At 39.8% G+C, this 20,402-nt stretch overlaps 1 protein-coding gene across 1 annotated transcript in view; it reads right to left on the bottom strand.

The window, feature by feature from the left end:
* The window catches only part of NAV3 (neuron navigator 3), a 406,649-nt gene that overhangs the window by 113,236 nt on the left and 273,011 nt on the right, over positions 1 to 20,402 (bottom strand). Inside the window, exon 12 of the mRNA XM_056847749.1 lies at positions 10,779 to 10,898. Coding sequence (XP_056703727.1) covers positions 10,779 to 10,898 — 120 coding nt within the window. The remainder of the gene's footprint in view (positions 1 to 10,778; positions 10,899 to 20,402) is intronic.

Genomic DNA, 20,402 nt, shown 5'->3' with positions numbered 1-20,402 from the left:
ACATCCTAATGCCATACAGTTGCCAACCTCCAGGTGGTAACTGAAGATTTCCTGGGATTACATCTGATCACCAGGAGTGCACCCAGCCAGGGGTCTCTGCTACTCACCTGTGGGGGCTCCTCCTGGCAGCCCAGCCACACTGCTGAGAGCACCCTGGGCCATGCCCCTGCCCATCCCTGCCAGCAGCAGATCAGGAGAGGGAGCCACTGGGGTGGGTTCAGATGTGGGGGCATGCAGCACCACCAACTGATCCCCCAACAAGCCTCCTCAATGGAGTAGCAGTGTTCTGGGACTAGAATGACCATCCTTCCACTCTGGGTGCTCTCCGTTCTCAGAAGATAGCAGGGTAGGTCCTGGCTAGTACTTGGATAGGTGACCACCAAGGATTACCAGGGTCACTATACAGAGGAAGGCAATGGCAAACCACCCCTGTTAGTCTTTTGCCTTGAAAACCCTACTGTGTTCCCATAAGTCAGCTGTGATTAGATGGCACTTCACATACAATAATGAAGGAATTTAATAAATATATCGTACCAATGAAAAAACTAGCTAGGATAAGTTAGTTAATAAAAAATACAGCATTAACAAATAATATAATGCAATGCAGACAGATTTAATTGGACAAAAATAGACCTCTAAGGACCCATTTAGTTAAATATGTCTCTATTAAATCAGCATTGATCCATACTGGATCATTTGCTTTTCAGTAACTATGCACTGAGGGCTATATCTAATACACACTGTCTGTATGGTCATATAGCCCTGCCAGGATCCAAAGCTCCCCATATATGCGTGTATAGCACCAACTGCCTACAATTATCCCAATATGAATGTCTCAGAGCCTACTAAGAGACCACAAGTTTTGCAAGCCATCCCATTGGCATGGTTGAGCTCATTATTTTCATGTTCAAGCATACACAAAATGATTGACAGAAAAACTGAAGTGCAACAATCCCTAAATGAAGACTGTGCCATCTTGCTGACAGATACATTTATCAACCAGTCCCACTGAGGTAGCTGTTAACAAAAACCTTCCAAGAAGCAAGGGGTGGAGCATGACTCAAATCAGTAGAAGTGATTGGTTCTCTACCATTGAAAATTTGCTCCTGGAATATCACACGAGAGTTTTCTTATTTTTTAAGTGTATATTTCACAAGTGTGAATATATTTATCTTATGATTTCACATTAATTCCAATACTTTCTTTCCAAGAAAAGTTTTTTCCTGACAGAATTGATTTATCATTAATTTCAAATTGACTCTTTAATCACTTTGAACAAAGATGTTCAACACAAGAAGGAAATAGATGTTTTCACTCATAAGCAGTATGAAGCCAGCATCAATTCCGAGATTGTTTTGCCACCAAAAAAGATTCAGCTTATATACTATATACAAAGCCTAGTCTTTTTGTGTAGTGCAAGAATACTACCTTTAAAAGAAGGAGGGGGAGACATTCTCAGCCATTAAGAATCCTGAATTCTCTTTAAGTGGTTTTCTTCCAAGCAAACTGCAGTTTTCCTAAAATGAAGCCTTTTCAAAAAAATTGCTGACAGCAATCCATTGCTGTGAGATACTGCGCTTGATAGCAGTACATCATTTCATGCTGTGACTGCTGTAACTACAAATGGGTTGAGATTTCATAAGAGGTGAAACGTGATGCTTGTTTTGTGTGTGTGTATATTTTTAATGACAGGGCAATTTGGAGCTCTATTTTAAAAATCAATATCTTAACAGTTTCTCAAGTCTACTTAAAATTCTCTGTATGCACCTTTGTTGAAAGACAATTCTTATACGTGGTAACATGCTGCTCAAACAAATGGTTGCATTTTGCTTCACATGCTTCCTTCTTCCAATTAATTTTGTTTATCTGCTTCTATGGTGAGCATTTCACACACATTTATATACCATGGTCCATATATCATCCTTATGGACAATTGTCATATTATGGCATGAGTGGTCTTTTGTATATATAGATAATCATACCACCACCCTTCCTGTCACTCTAGGCTCAGGTCTTATCGCCTTCCTCCTGCGCTCCAAAAACCAGCCAGGAGGACACTTGAACACATGAACGCATGAAGCTGCCTTATACTGAATAGGACCCGTGTCCATCAAAGTCAGTATTGTCTACTCAGACTGGCAGCAGCTCTCCAGGGTCTCAGGCAGAGATCTTTCACATAACCTACTTGCCTGGTCCCTTTAACTGGAGATGCCAGGGACTGAACCAGAGACCTTCTGCATGCCAAGCAGAGGCTCAGCCCCTCCCAGTCTAAGGTGACTGGTTCTAAACAGGTGCTTCCTGCAATGACTCCTGACCTCTTCTGAAGCACTTCCTATTCCGGGGGGGGGGAGAGAGAGAGAGAGAGAGAGAGAGAGAGAGAGAGAGAGAGACTAGGAATGGATCTCTGGAGCAGAACAAAATCACCCTGGTGGGCACCACATTGAAGATGACCACATTAAACTGACCACACAATTCTTGACAAGAGAGAACCTAAACTGCAAGGGCCCATGAGGAAAAGGAAGAACTGTCACAAATACTGTCACTTAATGTTTAAAAGGATAACTTGGGGAAGTGCTAAGTGTTAGAAACTTTTACCTGCCAAGGTTTGCAAGTAGAGCTTTTGGGTGCAATATGGGGGTGCAATATGCGTTCTAATCTTTGTATTCATCCTCCACACCTATTAAGACCAAGTTATTAGGTATTTTAAGAACAGCATCCAATGCCATGTTCATGATTCATCGGCCTTGCAATGGTTTCTAAACATCACCTGCATCATACTGTTTGTATCTTCTCCTGCTGACTTCCTTCAAGTTTTATTTCTCAAATGTATAAGCAAATCAAAGGTTGCTAATTTTGGATAAATTATGCTTATGTGGGGAGGCAGGCTGACCAGAGCCACATGCTCCCAAGCAATGTGTCCTTCTGCCCCCCCCCCCCGACATTCTTTGCAGGCAACAGCCGCTGCAGTTCTTCCCCCTTGCTCCCACCTCGCAGGGAACCAGGCTAACAGCATCGGCTGGTGACGGGCCTCCCCCCTCGCTCCCCAACCCCAGTCTGCAATCCTGGCCTGGGTAAGTCTGGGGTACCAGGGCTTTCTTGGTTCAAAATTGATTTGAATCAGTATTGTAGCTTTGAACATACATTTAGTTATTGCCTAAAACTGTGGGGTCCTGGTGATCTAGAAAGCTGGTCTACTGCAGTGGAAGTGTCTGATTTAGGAAGACCCTGGTATAAAAGTAACATTCTGTGTGAACTCACAAGATTGTCCTGGGCAAACCACTATAGTATCTATAATATGTGGATAATAGTGACATGCTTACTTTACTTGAATTCATTTTGTGCTGCTTAGGAATTAATGGGGGGGGGATTGTACCTTGTGTGGGTAGACCAAAAACATGTATCTGCCTGCTTGTACCTGCCAAAAATATTGGTTTACCTGGACCCATAAATCTTGGGCATATAGTTTTATCTGCTTTTTAAACATTCTTCCAAGGAAATTCTTCAGGAGTTGGTTTTATCCTGCTGACTTCCTTGTATCTGCTGTTTGTCCAAAGAATACACTGTACAGAACTTACAGATCCATATGACATTAAAAGCATCAGCATAGATGTTCCATATCTGTCCTCTTTGTCTGTCTCTAAGCTGTTCTTCAACAGTGTGCAAAAGGGATACATTAGCCAAAACCTCTCCGGGAACTGTCCCAGGGAAGTGTCATAAAGGAGCTCATGCTGCACAAGCCAATATTGCATTTCCCAGGAATGTCTGCAGTAAGTGAAAGATTGGAGCCTTTAGTTCACCCATGGCTGTCATCTTTCTCTCCAGTCAGCAAGTACTATACATTCTAGATTCCCGTACTTGAAACAGCAAAGAATTGTGCCATGGAGACAGCTAGTTTCTCTCCTATGCCTGGCATTTGAACACTGCAAGCCATTCATAGGCAGTGAATGCTGTATCTAAATGCTTCCTCATACATGCTAAGAGCAGATTTCTTCTCATGGCATTTAACTGCAATTAAGCCAACAATTAGTAAATAATCCCTAAAGTGACCTAACAGTCTTTCATCATCGTAATTTTTCCATCTCCACCCATCCCTGATAGATTCCTATTGAGCATACATTTTATGTTTTGTGTAAGCTATAATATCTATCTTCCTACAAAACATGAGTATAATTAGCAAAGAGTTCAAAGGTTGTTCAGGCATATTTCTAGATGAAGCACCACGAGGAACAGAAAACGCCTGCTCTACCAATTATTATTCTTCCCAAGGCAGCACCATTATTTCAAAGATACACATTCCTTTAAAATCCAATAAAGCAATTTTTGCTTTAATGAATTTACCTACTCATCAGGCTGTAGTGAAGCCAACCATTTTATATTCTGGCTTCAACCTGATAATATGTTCCTAGGTTTAATTGCTCTAAAGTGACCAAACCCCCACCACTTTAACTTTTCAGGCCATATTGCATGTGTCATGTCATGTAGAACAAGCAGGCCATTTAGTCTTTGCTTTCACTCCAGGCCATTTGTTTTTAATGTTATTTATATTGTCCTCTTCTGTTATGGAATTCAAGGTAGCATGCATAAAGTTTCTGGGTGGTCTTCCAACCACAAACTAACAAGATCCAAGTCTTCTTAGTTTCAGCAAGGTTGCAGTATTACATGCCTACAGACTCTTGGGGGACAGCACCCATGCTATAATGTGTGCCAACTTGGAGACAGATGTACTGTATAATCATGCCAATAGAACAAACAGCTTTGCCTATGAAAATTCAATTAAAGCAACCTATTCTATGTTTTCTTCTTTTACTAAAATACTTTATTTATGCATGAACTGATCCACTTAGCATCCACTTAAATGCCAATCAGTATTTACAAAAACTGCCTTTGTACAATGCACTATTAATTTCGCACTTTTGATCTGGCATAAACAATCATGTTAAAGTTTTTATTTAAATATGGCAAAGAAATAATAAAATGTTTAATGTTTTAGCAATTAGATTCAGATGCAATTGAATCTGTGTCTTCAAAAGGATACAAATGGTGCTGTCCTGTTATAGCAAGCAATAGAAATTTGGCTTGGGGGATCTAAAACAAGAGGGTAAGACTCAATAGCCTTGGTTATGGGAACCAACTGAAGAGGCAAGCCCACTTTCTACTCCATGGATCAAAACGAGTGACATACTTTAAATTTATGAAACAGAAAGTGACATATATGAATGAAAGAGAGCTCTCCAAAGGCAGAGGTTAACACAACAGCCTTCTGTTTGCAGCCATAAGGAGTGAGCTATGCTTTCACCCGTGAGCGGTGCTTTAGTCTAGCAAAGTGATCTAATATTGTACCATGATGCCAATATTAAATGGTCTTCCTTATTTCAGAGGGTAGCCCTGTTAGTGTATTGTACAAAAGCAAAACAAAAGTCCAGTGGCACCTAAAGGACTAACAACATTTCTTCTGAAGTGAGTTCTGACTCATGAAACCTCTTGCAAGAATAAATGTTGTTAATCTTTAAGGATTTCTGCTTTTATTCCTTGGCTTGTGAGAGATTTGCTCACTCCTGTGTTTGGTTGCATGTTTACTCTTGCTCTGCTCGCCATCCTTTTTTTAAAATTACTTCTTCCAGATCTATGCACCCCAAAAACTTGTCATCAGACTGACTAATGGTAATGAATCTTTGAGTTTCTACAATCACTGCCAAAAGCTACAATTCGGTAAAGTTTCACAAACATTTCACAACTTCATGCAGTTTTCAACAAGTTTATTAACGACGGATGCTGCTCTTCTCTCAGCACATGATGGCCCACCAGAATATTTCCTAAAATTCTTGCATTCGATATATTCTGAATAGGAGTAACCTATATGTTATTTCAAACTGCCTTATATTGACTCAGACCAAGGGTCAGTATTGTCTGGACTAGCAGTGGCTGTACAGCATCTTGGATACAGTTTCTTTCACTACCGGAGACTTTTAACAGGAGATTTTCTGCAAGCAAAGCAGATCTTCCACTCAACTATGGCACCTCTCCTACATATGGAGGACCTGCCTGAACAGCTGTATGTTCTAACTGAAAGGCTTAAGGGCCCCGCCTTGCTAAACCTCAGTATATTTTGCTGGTACATACATGACATTGCAATAGCCAACCATGGTGGGGAAGAACATAGGTACAGATCCTAAAACTGCATCAAACAAGAACATTCAATTTCTTTGTGCACAAATATCTCCAAACAGAAGCCAGGAACTGAATCCTATTGATTAACAAAATTAATGTGAGAGGCTTCCTTTAAAATTTGCTTTCCCTCTTAACAGCAACTGATATACATACTTATGCAGTCTGTTTTGTGACAGTTTTACAGAGCCTTGGAAGCACTGTGAGTAAGATACCCAGTGCATTCAGGAACAGATGGTTGCTAATATATAAAGGACAGAGAAGGAGAACAAGTATCAAGACACAAATACGAAGAAGGTAAGTTTGTGGATTTTGTTGTTCTTGACTGTACCAGTCTTAGTTTTTGTAACTAATTCCTTCAGCACAGAGATTTCTCAGATAGCAGTCTGGAAGAAGAGATTCCTATGATGCAGATATTATATTGAGCCAGATACACAGGCTAGAAAGCAATTTGTAGCCATCTATAATATGTCCAAGACTCTAAAACTTTGGAAAGCATATTGTTATTTTAAATTAAAGATTACATGAAATAGGTAACTAAACCGACTTACCTTCTTAGTGTGGCAACCACAGTTCTACTAACCGTTGCTGTGTACGTCCAAATCTCCTAGCTATCAATCAGACTTAGTCAGCCTAAGGAGGATTGTACATTTCCTGACTCTTAAATCAAATATAGGTCACAGAAAGCAAATCTGCACAAAACCTGTCTAAAATTTAACCTGAAGTAATTTAGCACGAGGTCACAATCTTTCTACGATATTAATGTCTAATTAGAGACAGACTATGGATCTGCTTTCTTCCCCGAGTAATGAAAGACCAGAAAAAATGCTTACGCTGCAGGTGTATCCAGCGAGAGGCATCTCTAAGGCAGCCTGCTGCACACATATCGATACTTCTTGAAATAAATGGGCCACAAACAAAACTAATTCTCCTAAATCTTCCTTCAAAGAGGATAATTGAAATTAAAAGGAAATTAAAACCTAGCCTCCAAGCAAATAATTTATGACCATTTAAAAGCAAACACAGAAGTGAAGTGGAAATCAAGGATGCAGACAGAATGCTTAAGTCCTTAACACATTTCATGGCAGAAGGTCTGCTGAAGGCAAATTATCTGTAGCAAACCTGGAAGCATCTCTGCTGGTGATATTTCATTGAGTCAAAGTCTTTTAGCTATTTATTACATTTTGAAATCAAATGTTCTTCCTGTTAAAATACTTTTGTATATAACAACTTCATATTTTGGGGATACCCTTTCAGAAAATACCTGCCTTTCTGTACAATGTAATCCAATTTGAATTTCACCAAAAAAGACAGGAAATAAATGAAGCAAATAAATACATGTTTGATTTGTTGTTCGGTAGTTATAAAAAGTGATGAACACTCTTTTCTTTAAATGGACATCCAGAAAGATGGAGAAAGTTGCAGAAACTAGTAGTTTCTTTGTAATACACTGCATGAAGGAACTCCTTCATATTTCTTTATGGAAATTCAATTAGACAACTAAATGCATTTAGTTGAATGCCTTCCACTTTGTTCTTTTTTTCCATTTACATTTCATCGAGGATCCAGTCAAAGTCTTCTTCACATTGCTAGCTAACTGGGCTGTTAACTCACACTAGTTCTTCTCTATAATCTGAGCTGGTTTTCTCTGCACACATTCTCTTACTGTCCTGCTGTCCTATTCCAATACAGACATTAGCAAGGTGATAGATTACACACTGGGGAAGGAGGCCATTTTTAAGATTTTGAGAAGCAATGGTACTCCTGAATGTTTATTTGAGGCCCCCTTCTTCCTTACTAAACCCTCTGTCATTAAGTTTTTTTCTTCTTGGGAAACAAATTAAATATTAGGCAGATCAGCTGGGCAGATGAGATTCCTCCACAAGACCTCATGAATCCCCCAATTGTAATGAACTAAATCCGCAATACTGCACAGGACATAAAGATCATCAAAAAGTAATCTGTATTCTATCATCTTGGCTGCAGTATTGATAATATTAACGTATTAATTGCAATGCACCCTCCTCCATGTGTGAGGCTCAGAACAACTGTGCCCATTGGCCATCTTAAAAAGCTGGGGGAGGGGGGATAAGCTTTAAAAAAAATGGTTTTGAGCAAATACTCGTTTAATTCAAGCATGTTTTAGTACTTTTTTAAAAGATTGATATCTTAAATGTAAGTAATGTAAATGTAAACTTAGGAACAAAACAGGACATCTTCAAAAAATATCTTAAAACCATGCAGAGAGAAATATTATTAAAGCAATATATTGGGGCCAGTCATCCCTACCAACCCAATGATGATCATTTTATTTCCTCTGTCACAAGGCATCCAAACAACTTGGGACAGACTGGTTCTTTCGATTCTGGGGAAATTCCAAGTGGGTCATTTCCATGGAAGGCTGCTAGAGGCCAGGAGCAAATTGAACTAATCCGATCCCCAGTGGTATGCACAGCACAGAGGAGGCAAATTGGCTTGGACCCAACCTGGAGTGATGACAACAGTTATAGCCTCAAAGGTTGCCTATTCTCAGGTGGTTGTCAGCTGAGCCCAAGCCAAGTGACCACTGCAGAAAAATCTGCCCCTGAGTACTACAACTGCTCATCTAAGGATCAGCTCCTCCCCTGGATTGCTACATCCCTCCTGATGTCAAATATTCCTATCTTACAACCTGAGAATCACCAACCAATATTTCCTTTTTTCCCCAAGTCGAGATGATAAAGGTGGAAATCTTAAAAGAAATGGAAAGAACTGGTTTTTTATGAATCTAACAGAAACTCCAGTGTTTTTTTCCTTTTCAAAATTCAAATTTATTAATATGGTCAATGACCAGCTAGACAGAAACTCCAGTTGCTAAACAAAACATATTGCTACAAAGAATCCAATTAGTTTCTAGTATACCTGTATAAAAATACTGTGTTAATGAATGTCTTTTTCTCAAAACGTCAACTTTCTATAACCTGAGATAATTTGTCCTAATTTTGCTGGATAAATGAAGCCAAAAATCACACACATACACAATATATTTTTATTTAATATTGTTTTACAATTATGTTTATTTAAGCCAGGAATGAATCCCTCAAGTATGAATTATTAAGAATAAGCCTATCTGGAATTATGTTTCCAGCAAAGCAGAAACAGATGCAAAATGGAGTCCAGATTTATTGTGGGGAAGATGTTAAAACTAGCAGATGTTAAGAAAAGTTATGACAGTTTAGAACTGGTAAAGAAAGCAATACCAATAAAAACAATTTTAAAGCTAGGCTGATTTAAAGCTCTAAAGTCTTTAATAATGTTTTTCTGAGGGTTTTTTTTTTTTTTTTTTTTGCTATCATGGTATGTACGCTGAAGTCCAGACTGCTATTTAAATGTCATAGCCCACAAATGTGGGGAATATCTAAAAACAAAGCCATGGTGGGGTAAAGCAGATTTGAGAACATCACAATTAATCCCAGCTTTAAATTTGCAATACGCCAACTGAGCAACAGCCATGTGCGAAGTCCATGCGCTGAGCCCTATTTAAAATTCTAACTGTTGGTTGTTTAAGAGGGGCAGTGGATGGCTGGATTCAGGGCCTCCTGCTTCCTTTTCCCTATCAAACTGCTGATTTGCAGATGTAGTTTAAAAAAATTACATGCACCTCCAGCTCCTCTAAACATGCTACACAAAAGACTTGCTATACACATTTATTTCTAACATCATTAATTTTAGTATTCTTAATTTATTCTTTGCTGATCCACCCCTTGGTTCTTTACTAAAATACATCCACCGGACTCATACCCATCACAGAACATGAAGAGGTTAAAGCAAGCAGCTACTATGTATACAAGTAGACTATAGTATTCCTTCTAGCTGCCAAGGACTCCTGAGAAGAGGGAAGGAATTATCAAAGTATTGAGAAACAGATGGACAGCAATAAAGTCACTGCAGACAGATAACATTTACCAAGTGCAGAGATACATTCGAAGGACTTATACTCTGCAAAATGTCAGTGCTTTCAGTGTCAAGGGTGATAATTTTTAAAACAAGAGGAGAATAACCCTGTAATCTTTAAAAAATGATATCACATTTCACATAAACTGTTTTAGATTTCTCTGATGTTACCAGTTGGTTGTCGCATTGTTGAGTTTGCAGTTAATTCCCTTTCTGCTACTCAAATCTGTCTTCTAAAGTACGATCCTAAAGTTGTAAAGCCTGAAAATTAGTAATCTATCAATGGCCAGTATAACCAGGGAGCATGATGAACTGAGTGTCATCATCCCCACTGGCCAGATCAGAGATACCCAGGGCACTGGTCCACTGGTAACTTAAGGTGCCAGTACCTTAAAGAGCCACCTTGCCCCTAGGAATAATCATACTTCTCCAATTACCAGTCCATAGTTTATAGCCCTATGGAGGTATATACAAGAGATTATCTTGGCCACCACGTCTTTGCATAGGTTATGATCAAGCCAGTACCATTCAGGAATAAATGGACCCTGTATATTCTAAGTTATAACTTGGATTCTCATTTCTTTATCCATTATCCACAGATTGGGCAATTCATCAGGACCCTAAAGTCACTTATATCATGTTCTTTACATTTAAGTAGGGGGAAAAAAAACCTGTGTTACCTGTCTGCGTCCACAGTGACATCATGAACACCTCTTTGAATGACATCTCGGGAGGCAGCTACATCTGGTATTCGATTCAAGCTTCTTGTATACAGGTTGAGCCCTCCATCTGTCATGTAACTGAAAATAAAAGTACAGTGTATCACAAGAAAATGCTACCATCTGGTGCTAATTATTTATATAGTACCATCAATGTACAGTGTTGCTGATCTAAAGAAAGCAACAGAGCTCTTGTTCTGCAGAGCTTAAATTCTAAAGCAGAATTTTATAAAATTCTTTCAGTGGAACCTTACTGATTCAGGAAAGCAACTGTTTAAGACTTGTTGTAACAAGAGAACACAGTAAAAACATCAAGAAGATCTTGATCCACACCATTTTCCACAGGGGAAAAAAAACAGTCATTCATTCGCACCATAACTATAGATTGGACCCTATGGAAAAAGCTTCTGCAAGGAGTTGGCAGACTAGATATGCATCTACTCTGCATAGCTTTTTGTAGTGGAATATACATTTATTTTTAGGAAGACCTTTCTGATTCAAAAACTTGTTGCACTTCCATAAAATAGTGGGATTTTTAGAGGAGGGTGAATTTGTTGGAGTTGCAAGGCTGTCAGAGTAGTTTGACAGGTTGCATTTAGATCTAGATCATCTGGAATGATGTCACAGGTCTGGAAACTCCCTGGAGAGCTAGAGGGAGCTGACCAGAACTGGTTATGGCCAGCAGGCTGATGCAATGCAGTAGCAACAGGTGCATGACTAAGCAACTACTGTGATTGGTGCCTGAGATGGCTTTGTGTTTATAATCACATGGGAATCAAGCCCATGTGTGGGAATGCTATAAGTGGAGGAGTGTATAAGGAGTTGTATTATATGCACTGTAAAATAAACTAGCACTGCTTTTCTAGTAGCCAGGCGTTCTGGTGGTGTTTTCCTGGACCAACTGCGTAATCCACTGGCACCTGTGTCAGGGTTATGGGCCCAGATCTGCTACGCCGTGCATGTTAAGTGTGGTGGTAGCACAGCAGCGTCCAGGAGTCCAGAAGCTACAGAAAGCAGCAAGAGACTGTGTGAGTTATGGCACAGTCTTTGATTCCCGTTGAGAAGCTCACCTCGGAGAATTACCACGTGTGGTCAGTGAAGCTAGAGCAATATCTCAAGCGGGAGGCCCAGTGGGGGGCCTTAGAGCAAGCACCTGTTACCGCAGTTGAAAGAGACCGGGACAGAAAGGCTCTTGCTAATATAATTCTGTCAGTTGATGACAGTCAGCTAGTGTATGTGGCTGGAAAGCAGAATGCAAGAGAAGCATGGGAGTCACTCCGCTGGCACCCGCGTCAGAATTTTGATAAGGAACTCTTAAGTGATACAGTCTTGTGACAGTCCAAATTAAGCAAATGAATACCAAAGGAAAATACAAAAAAAATCTTTCCAGAAATGTCTGCTCAAGTCCTTAATCTTCATAGAAAAAGGTCAAATAAAAGGAAAGAACAGTGCTTTCTAAAGTGACATCCTGCTAGTGGATTTCTGGATATATGCCCCAATTCTCCCATTTATGCACATGTGCATGTCAGCAGTTAGCCCATGCAGTTGGGCACCAACTATACTGACTGACACTCCCATCTTCTAGCCTAATTAAGACCTGATCAATGGATAATGTAAGTCATGAATAACCCTTTACTCATGTATTGACCATGTGTACCATGTGCACTTTGATCGTACGTGTTTTGGCTCAGTCACATGTAACTTTATCACACCAGCAAGCTAGACAGTGAGATTCCAGATTACTGTTTTAATACATATGGACTGTGCAGTGGGTAAGGGGTCCAAATGTTTCCTTGCTCCCTTGCTACTGGTATAAGTCTCAATTAACCTACCAACTAGCTTTATCATTGTTACCTGGTAAGCCATCTGGACTGTGGTTGCATGAATATCATATCTAACTACTAGTTAGTGCTGATATCATCAAAGAGTAACCCCAGCACGTAACCTCAGCATCTTCTCTCTTCTGTTTAGTGAGACTTTTTTGCTCTTGTTTTTTTTATTTCTAGAGTGGGAGCATTTTTTAAAAAAAAGAATAACCCACAGAATGGCTATACAGTATTTTATTTTGCAGCAAACACTTCCCATCCCCAAATCTACAATCAGAAATAAACTACTGTAGTCTTAGTCCTGATTAAGTTGGCATGAACTGTTGTACCAGCTTGTTACAGTTTTTATTGTTATCAAGGTCAGCTCTTACAACTACTTCATGAGCTATTGCTTCTAGTCATAAGATCACTTTTATGAGTGATCTTTCTGCCTGGGTCAAAGATGTTTCCGAATTCCTCCCTGATAAGAATGCTCCCAGGAATATTCTGTTCTGATTTGATTTGTCTATAGTGTGGAACAGAACTACATGTACGTTCTTTTTGGTGTTGCCAGCGGTACATGTTGAATACAGGTATGGGGATATGTGTTATTATTACAGAAGTGCAACAGAATTACAAATTATAATATGAATCAAAATGCACAAAATATATCAAAATATGCATCATGTGTGTACCTACACAAACGAAGTTCACAAAAATTTACAGTTGGTACTGAAAAAATACTGAACATTTGACTCAGCAAAATTACACAACAAATACAGTGTTCTGTTGTGTTAGTTACAGTGGTTACAGAGTTGGAGAGGATCTGGGAGACCCAGGAAGATGTGACTATGCCATGAAGTTCCTAGTTTGACCTTGGGCTAGGTTACTCTCTTTTAAGAGAAGCTATGTCGCAGGCATCCTCAAAACAATCTTGTCAGGTAGTTTTGGTTAAGGGGGAGGAACCCATGAACCTGAGCTTCTTGGAAGAAGGAAAATAAAAATGTATTCAATAGTCAGTCAAAACAGAACAAATGATATTCATTCAACCTAGCCTCCACATCTCCTTCTCAACCAATATAATGACCTCTGAAGTTCAACCATGTGTATTCAGACACAACCTTTTCCATGGGTTCCATTTGGGGAGGACTTAATGGAAAAATGATCACATATATTTGACCTCAGTGGGATTTTTTAAAAGTGAAATTATGGTCTTTTAAAACAAATTCATATTTTGGGATGCATTTTGCAGAGAATAAAAAAGTTTGGATTGCATTCTCTGTCTCTGTAGAATCTAAATAAAATGGAGGAGAAAATCTTCCATACTTCCAAGTATCTTAATTCTTGTATGAGTAAATGTGTTAGTGGAAAGTCTCAAACACATGAAGCAGGGCTGCCTCATATTAATTCCTAATTACTGTTGAATTCCATCCCCAAGTGTTTAAACTAATTAAAGTGGGAACGAAAGAGGAAAGAGAGATAAGACTTGACATGCCTGAATGAAGCATGAATTTTCACTGCTTATAATTCATTCTTCTCTTACTTTAAAAATCCTCAGAAACTGGATTTAAAAATGTTCTAGCCAAGAGCACTGGGGCTCACTACTGTTTACTGAGTAATTCTCATAGGAGATGTCAAAAAAGACAACTTAATTTATTCTTAAAGTTGATAAACTAATTAATACATTTTTAGTGAAGCAATAAAAATACTGCTGTGGATCAGTATATGTCAAAGGAAAAACAGCCAAGAAAAATATCAGTGTAAATCTTGAAAGTCTCACATTGCTTTGAACATTTTCTTTTCTTTTTTAAAATATTTTTTTTATTATTTTTCCGAAATTATTAATCACATAGTTTAACAATAACATAATGAACATTTTCATGGGCTGCACAGATGTATGCAACATCTTACAGCAAGGATCAGCAAACTCCAGAGTACCAGGATCTACCCTTTGTAACCAGTGTAACATAGATGGCACCAACTCCCTTCCAGGGAAGGTAGTTTCATAGTTTGTGGGCAGTAACAGAAACACATCTTCGGTCATGCATGGGTACTTCCACTCACATTCGCCCCCAGTCTGTCTCAGTTGTTCCTTGGAGTTATGCATGAGTTTTCCATCCATTAAAGATGACATTGCTGCTAGCCCTCACAAATCCCAGGACTTCCTTTTCCTCTATTAACCCAATTCTTCCATCTCCCCTGAGCTCAGCCCAGGTGAAATCCCCATCCATAAGGCAAAGCACGGAAAGCACGGGACACGGAAGCTTGGTTTCTCTCACAGCACGCAGTACAGCCAATTACAAAGCAGAGTGTCATGGCGCGGGGATTCACATGCTTCCTGCTTCCTCTGAGTTCTTTCTGAGCAGAAAAAAAGGCTTTTAAAAATGAGGCTTCGGCTCCCCCCCCCTCCGCTTCTTTCCTATAGCTCTGGTTTTTGTTTTTGTTCTTAAAATGCTTTTTAGGTGGCAATTGAGTTTCGGGGGGGGGGGGTTCTCTCACTACAGCCAATTACAAAGCAACATTTCAAGGGGCGGGGACTCAAATGCTTCTTGATTCGAGCTTGGAGACTGCTGGTGCATAGATTTCCAACAGGAAAGTGTGGGTCCAGTGAGCAATGAACCTCAGGTAAAACTCCCATGCATAAGCAACCTTTGTCTACTGATGCAGAATAAAGAGACACCATAGTTGGGAGATAAAATGGGCCAAGTTTATTCAATTATTTACTTACACTGATCAAAGGGGATAGGTGATGCCCACAAGCCAAACCCCATTCCAAACCCAATTGGTGGAATGCAGAAGAGTCAGACTTCCTCTCCTTTGCACATCCCTGAATTCATGGGTGAGGCCACGCTGGCTCCATGCCTTGAGCTATAATATATGTACGGCTCAGGTTCCTCCTTGCTAAACCTCCTTACATTTTACTACAGGATGATTCTCTTAGCAGAGACCCACCAGATGACTTCCCAGGCAGATTTCTTTCCAACCACTTTCCTAATTATTAACAACACTAAAGCTGCCTTTCTCACTGTTACTGCCTATGAAGAGAAATTTTCAGTAAACTGTTCACCGTTACCCCAAGATCTCTTTTCTAGGTAGTAATAACTAATTAAGGCCCTAATTAAGACACTACAATTGACAACATAGTCTATAGGAGAGTATGGATTTAATTATTCTTAGCATTCAAAGAGTGTTCAAAAAGCTTCACACAAAATATCTCAGTAATCCTTTCAATTGGTCCCAAGGAATGTACATAAGTGCCACTGTCGCAACCATCTTATGGTGACCCCAGCAAGAGGCTTTCAAGGGAAATGAGATGCAGAGATTCTGCCATTGCATTCCTCTGCAGAGTCTTCCTTGGTGGTCTCCCTTCCAAGTACAGACCCTGTTTAGCTTCCAAGATCTGATGATTTGGGCTATACCATGCCGCCTTTCCTCCTGGCCCTTACTGTGCAATAGTATTATTATCCCCATATTGCAGATGGGGGCTATTACGTCAGGTTGCTTAGTGAGTTCATGGAAAAGATAACAACCAAATCAGGTAAATTCTGGTTCTTTTTTCATTCTCTAAACTACACTATAAGGAGCCCCATGGCACAGAATGGTAAGCTGCAGTACTGCAGTCAAAGATCTGCTCATGACCTGAGTTCGATCTCGACAGAAGTTGGTTTCAGGTAGCCGGCTCAAGGTTGACTCAGTCTTTCATCCTTCCAAGGTTAGTAAAAGGAGTACCCAGCTTGCTGAGGGTAAGTGTAGGCGACTGGGGAAGGAAATGGCAAACTATCCTGTAAACACAGTCTGCCTAGTAAATGTCGTGATGTGACATCACCCCATGGGTCATTAATGACCCAGTGCTTGCACTTTTATTTTTATTTTTTTTATATTAGATTTCTATCCCACCCTTTCCTGACTATAGTCAGGCTCAGGGCAGCTAACAACCAAAATAATACAATCAGTTAAAATACACACTGTATAATATATAACTATAACTGAAAATCTTATTAATTTTAAAATTCCAATTGGCACCCTTAACATTAAATACAATGATGGGGATAACCAGTCAAAAGGGGAGGAGGGGGAGGCAGAGCCAAAAATACCAACACCAACTGAGGAAATAGAAGTAAGGGTAGGGGTAGGGAGGCCAGCTAAGATGTAACCCTCGCGGCCTCAGCCATAGATCTGGAGGAACATCTCAGTCTTGCAGGCCTTGTGGAATTGAGCCAGGTCCTGCAGGGCCCGGTTCTCACTTGATGGAGAGTTCCTGGGGCCAGAGCTGAGAAACCTCTGGCTCTAGTTGAGGACAGCCGGACATTTCTTGAGCCAGAGACCACCAGTAGGTTATTACTAGCTGAGCATAATGCGCTTTGTGGGGTGTATCAGGAGAGGCGGTTTTTTAAACAACACCTTTTTAAACATAATGACCTTTGATGTTCTTTCAAATTACAAAATATACTATGATATTGTGGGGGATAAAAATCCATATTGATTTGTATCTTAGGTTATGTTTCTTGTCCTCTCTTTTTAAACACGTTTCAACCCTGGTTTGAATCATACTAAGGATTTAAAATTATAATAAGGATAATGTCTTCATTCTTTTCACTATGCTATGTCAGCCGTGAAAATCATGCAAATAGTAAAGCACTGTTGCGATTTTGCCCCTTTTGTACTGGAACTCAGCATGTCAACCCAAGGATTACTACTCCCCTTTAAAGCTTAATATGTGTAAGACAGTATTTATAAAATGAACATGTGTGGAACTCAAAGGCAAAAGCCAGGTTGAGCAGCCAAAAAATCCACAAAGTTTATATGAACAAATTCAAACAGTTATATTTATTATGTACTTACTTCATTCATACCCCACCATTCTTTAGTGTATACCAAAGCAACAAAGTATTCTCTTTTCCTTTTTATCCTCACAACAACCCTATGAGGTAGTATAGGCTGAAAGTATATGACTGGCCCAAAAGCACCTAGTGAGCTTCCACAGGAAGATTGGGATTTGAACCTGGGTCTCCCAGACCCTATTCCAAAGCTCTAGCCGCTACACCACACTGGCCTTCACAGGGTGGCTGCTGGTGAACAGTAACAAGGCCTAGTTGAGTCATGCAACGTGGCTGGTATCAAGTCACCAAGAGGTTGCTTCCAGGCCTAGGGTTGCCAATCTCCAGGTGGGACCTGGAGATCTCCTGGAATTACAACTGAACTCCAGATGATAGAAATCTGCCCAACTGGAGAAAATAACTGCTTTGGAGGGTGTATTCTATGGCATTATATCATATTAAGAGCTCTCCCCTCCCCAAACCCTGCCCTCCTCAGACTCTACCACAAAATCTCCCCCCCCCTTGCTTTTACTGACAGACCAAAGCTTTGGAATGCTGTGGTTGCATAGCAACAGCCACTGAGACAATCCATTGCTTAAAACTACAGGCACTCTTTTTATCATTTTTGGGTTTTTTAAACCCCCCCACCCCAATTTTTATTTTTAGATTTCCCATTTTTCTACAAACTGGGGCCCTTTTCAGATCTGTAGATTCACAGCTCCTGTCACCAGATTTAAGTATCCAAAGATTTGTCTGACTTCTCTATTAGAATATAGATACTATACTACACAGCTAATTATATACATGTAATAAGTAGTGCTGTAAGTAATATGAGCAACAGCTTGTATTGAAACAGTTAAGGCTAACACATGACCTGAAAGCTAGAAATGGCATTTGTATGTTGGCAACTGTTCAATTTTTGCTGATTCTATTTATAGACTGCAGGGGAAGCAATTACTCACAGGTGAATAAGAACATAAGAACATAAGAAAGGCCCTGCTGGATCAGACCAAGGCCCATCAAGTCCAGCAGTCTGTTCACACAGTGGCCAACCAGGTGCCTTTAGGAAGCCACAAACAAGACGACTGCAGCAGCACCATCCGGCCTGTGTTCCACTGCACCCAAAATAATAGGCATGCTCCTCTGATACTAGAGAGAATAGGTATGCAGCATGACCAGTATCCATTCTAACTAATAACCATGAATACCCCTCTCCTCCATGAATATGTCCACTCCCCTCTTAAAGCCCTCCAAGCTGGCAGCCATCAACACATCCTGGGGCAGGGAGTTCCACAATTTAACTATGCGTTGTGTGAAAAAATATTTCTTTTTATCTGTTTAGAATCTCTCGCTCTCCAGCTTTAGCAGATGACCCCGTGTTCTAGTATTATGGGAGAGGGAGAAAAACATCTCCCTGTCCTCTCTCTCCAAACCATGCATAATTTTATAGACCTCTAGCATGTCTCCCCTTAGCCACCATAGGACAGCTGCTCTAGTCCCTTAATCATTTTGGTTGCTCTTTTCTGTACCTTCTCAAGCTCTGTAATATCCTTTTTTAGGTGTGGTGACCAGAACTGTACACAGTATTCCAAGTGTGGTCTCACCATAGATTTGTACAAGGGCAGTATGATATCAGCAGTTTTTTTCTCTATTCCTCGTCTAATTATGGCCAGTATGGAATTTGTCTTTTTGCCAAATCTGGCCGAATCCAAACTATACCGAATTTTTTTTATTTCAACAGCCCTAAACAAGAACAATCATGGGGTTGGTGACTGCTGTCTCCAAGAACAGACCTGGATTCAGTCTAACCAGAAAAGCTGTGAATAATTCTTCTGTGCTGATATTTTTAATAGTGTCTATGTGGCTGCTGAGTGCTGAACTAACCCAAAGAAATCCTTTGTGCTTAAACTGCAAGTACTTCATTATACCATCAAATCCTGAAAAAAGATCAAATAGCACAAAAAAGTAGCTCCTAACAATACCTTCCCATTTTCAAGAGTGTTCCTGTGGACAGCTGTGACAAACACAATTGAGACACTGCAAAAGCTTGATACTTGTATCTATGATAGCTTGTGCATGACAGGCGGGTATAGAAAATTCATGCCTGTCAGAAAAGGGTTTTGTCTGCCCCCTATGAAACCAGTCTGCCATCTGTGAATTGACAGGGGGAGAAGAAATGATAGATACAGCCAAAAAAAAAAGTTTGCTGTATATGATAAAAGATTTAAATTTGCACTATTCTCATGTGTTAACATCACTATAAGTCTATTTTGGCCTCTGTGGAAATCAGCAGCAAATCAATCACTAATTTAAAAGCAGAAGATTTAAACCAAGCCACAGTTTATAATCCATCAAGCCAAATACAGTCTTTCATCTGTGTATGGAAGTCCACCAGGGAGAATTTCAGAAGAAAATCAGCTTGTGTTTCATAGATTACAGCTAAGCTTTTGAGTGTGTGTATCATGAAAAGCTATGGTTGATTTAAAAAAAGATGGATGTGCCACAACATCCATTTGTTTTGATGTACAACCTATACTATGGACAAGAGGCTACTGTTAGGACAGAATATGGAGAAATAGAATGGTTTCCAATTGGCAAAGGTGTTAGACAAGTATTTTATCTCCCTGTCTATTCAATGATCAATCTGTATACAGGACACATAAAGAAAGCTGGATTAGATTTAGATGAAGGAAGAGTGAAAATCGGTGGAAGGAACATTAATAATTTGAGATGTGCAGATAACACCGTGTTGCTGGCAGAAACAAATTCTGATGAAGGTTAAAACAGAAAGTGATAAAGCAGGATTGCAGCTGAACATCAAAAAGAAGAAAGTAATTACTACAGGTTAGTTACATAACTTTAACGCTGACAATGAAGAAATTGAAATTGTTCAAGATTTTCTGTCCTTGGCTCAACCAAAAGGGAATCTGCAACCAAGAAATCAGGAGATTGAGATTGGGAAG

This window comes from Euleptes europaea, chromosome 3 (genome assembly GCF_029931775.1).
Source record: "Euleptes europaea isolate rEulEur1 chromosome 3, rEulEur1.hap1, whole genome shotgun sequence".
In the NCBI taxonomy this organism is placed as follows: domain Eukaryota; kingdom Metazoa; phylum Chordata; class Lepidosauria; order Squamata; family Sphaerodactylidae; genus Euleptes; species Euleptes europaea.
Note: the sequence above shows the minus strand (reverse complement) of the source record. Positions and strands in the feature narration are given on the sequence as shown.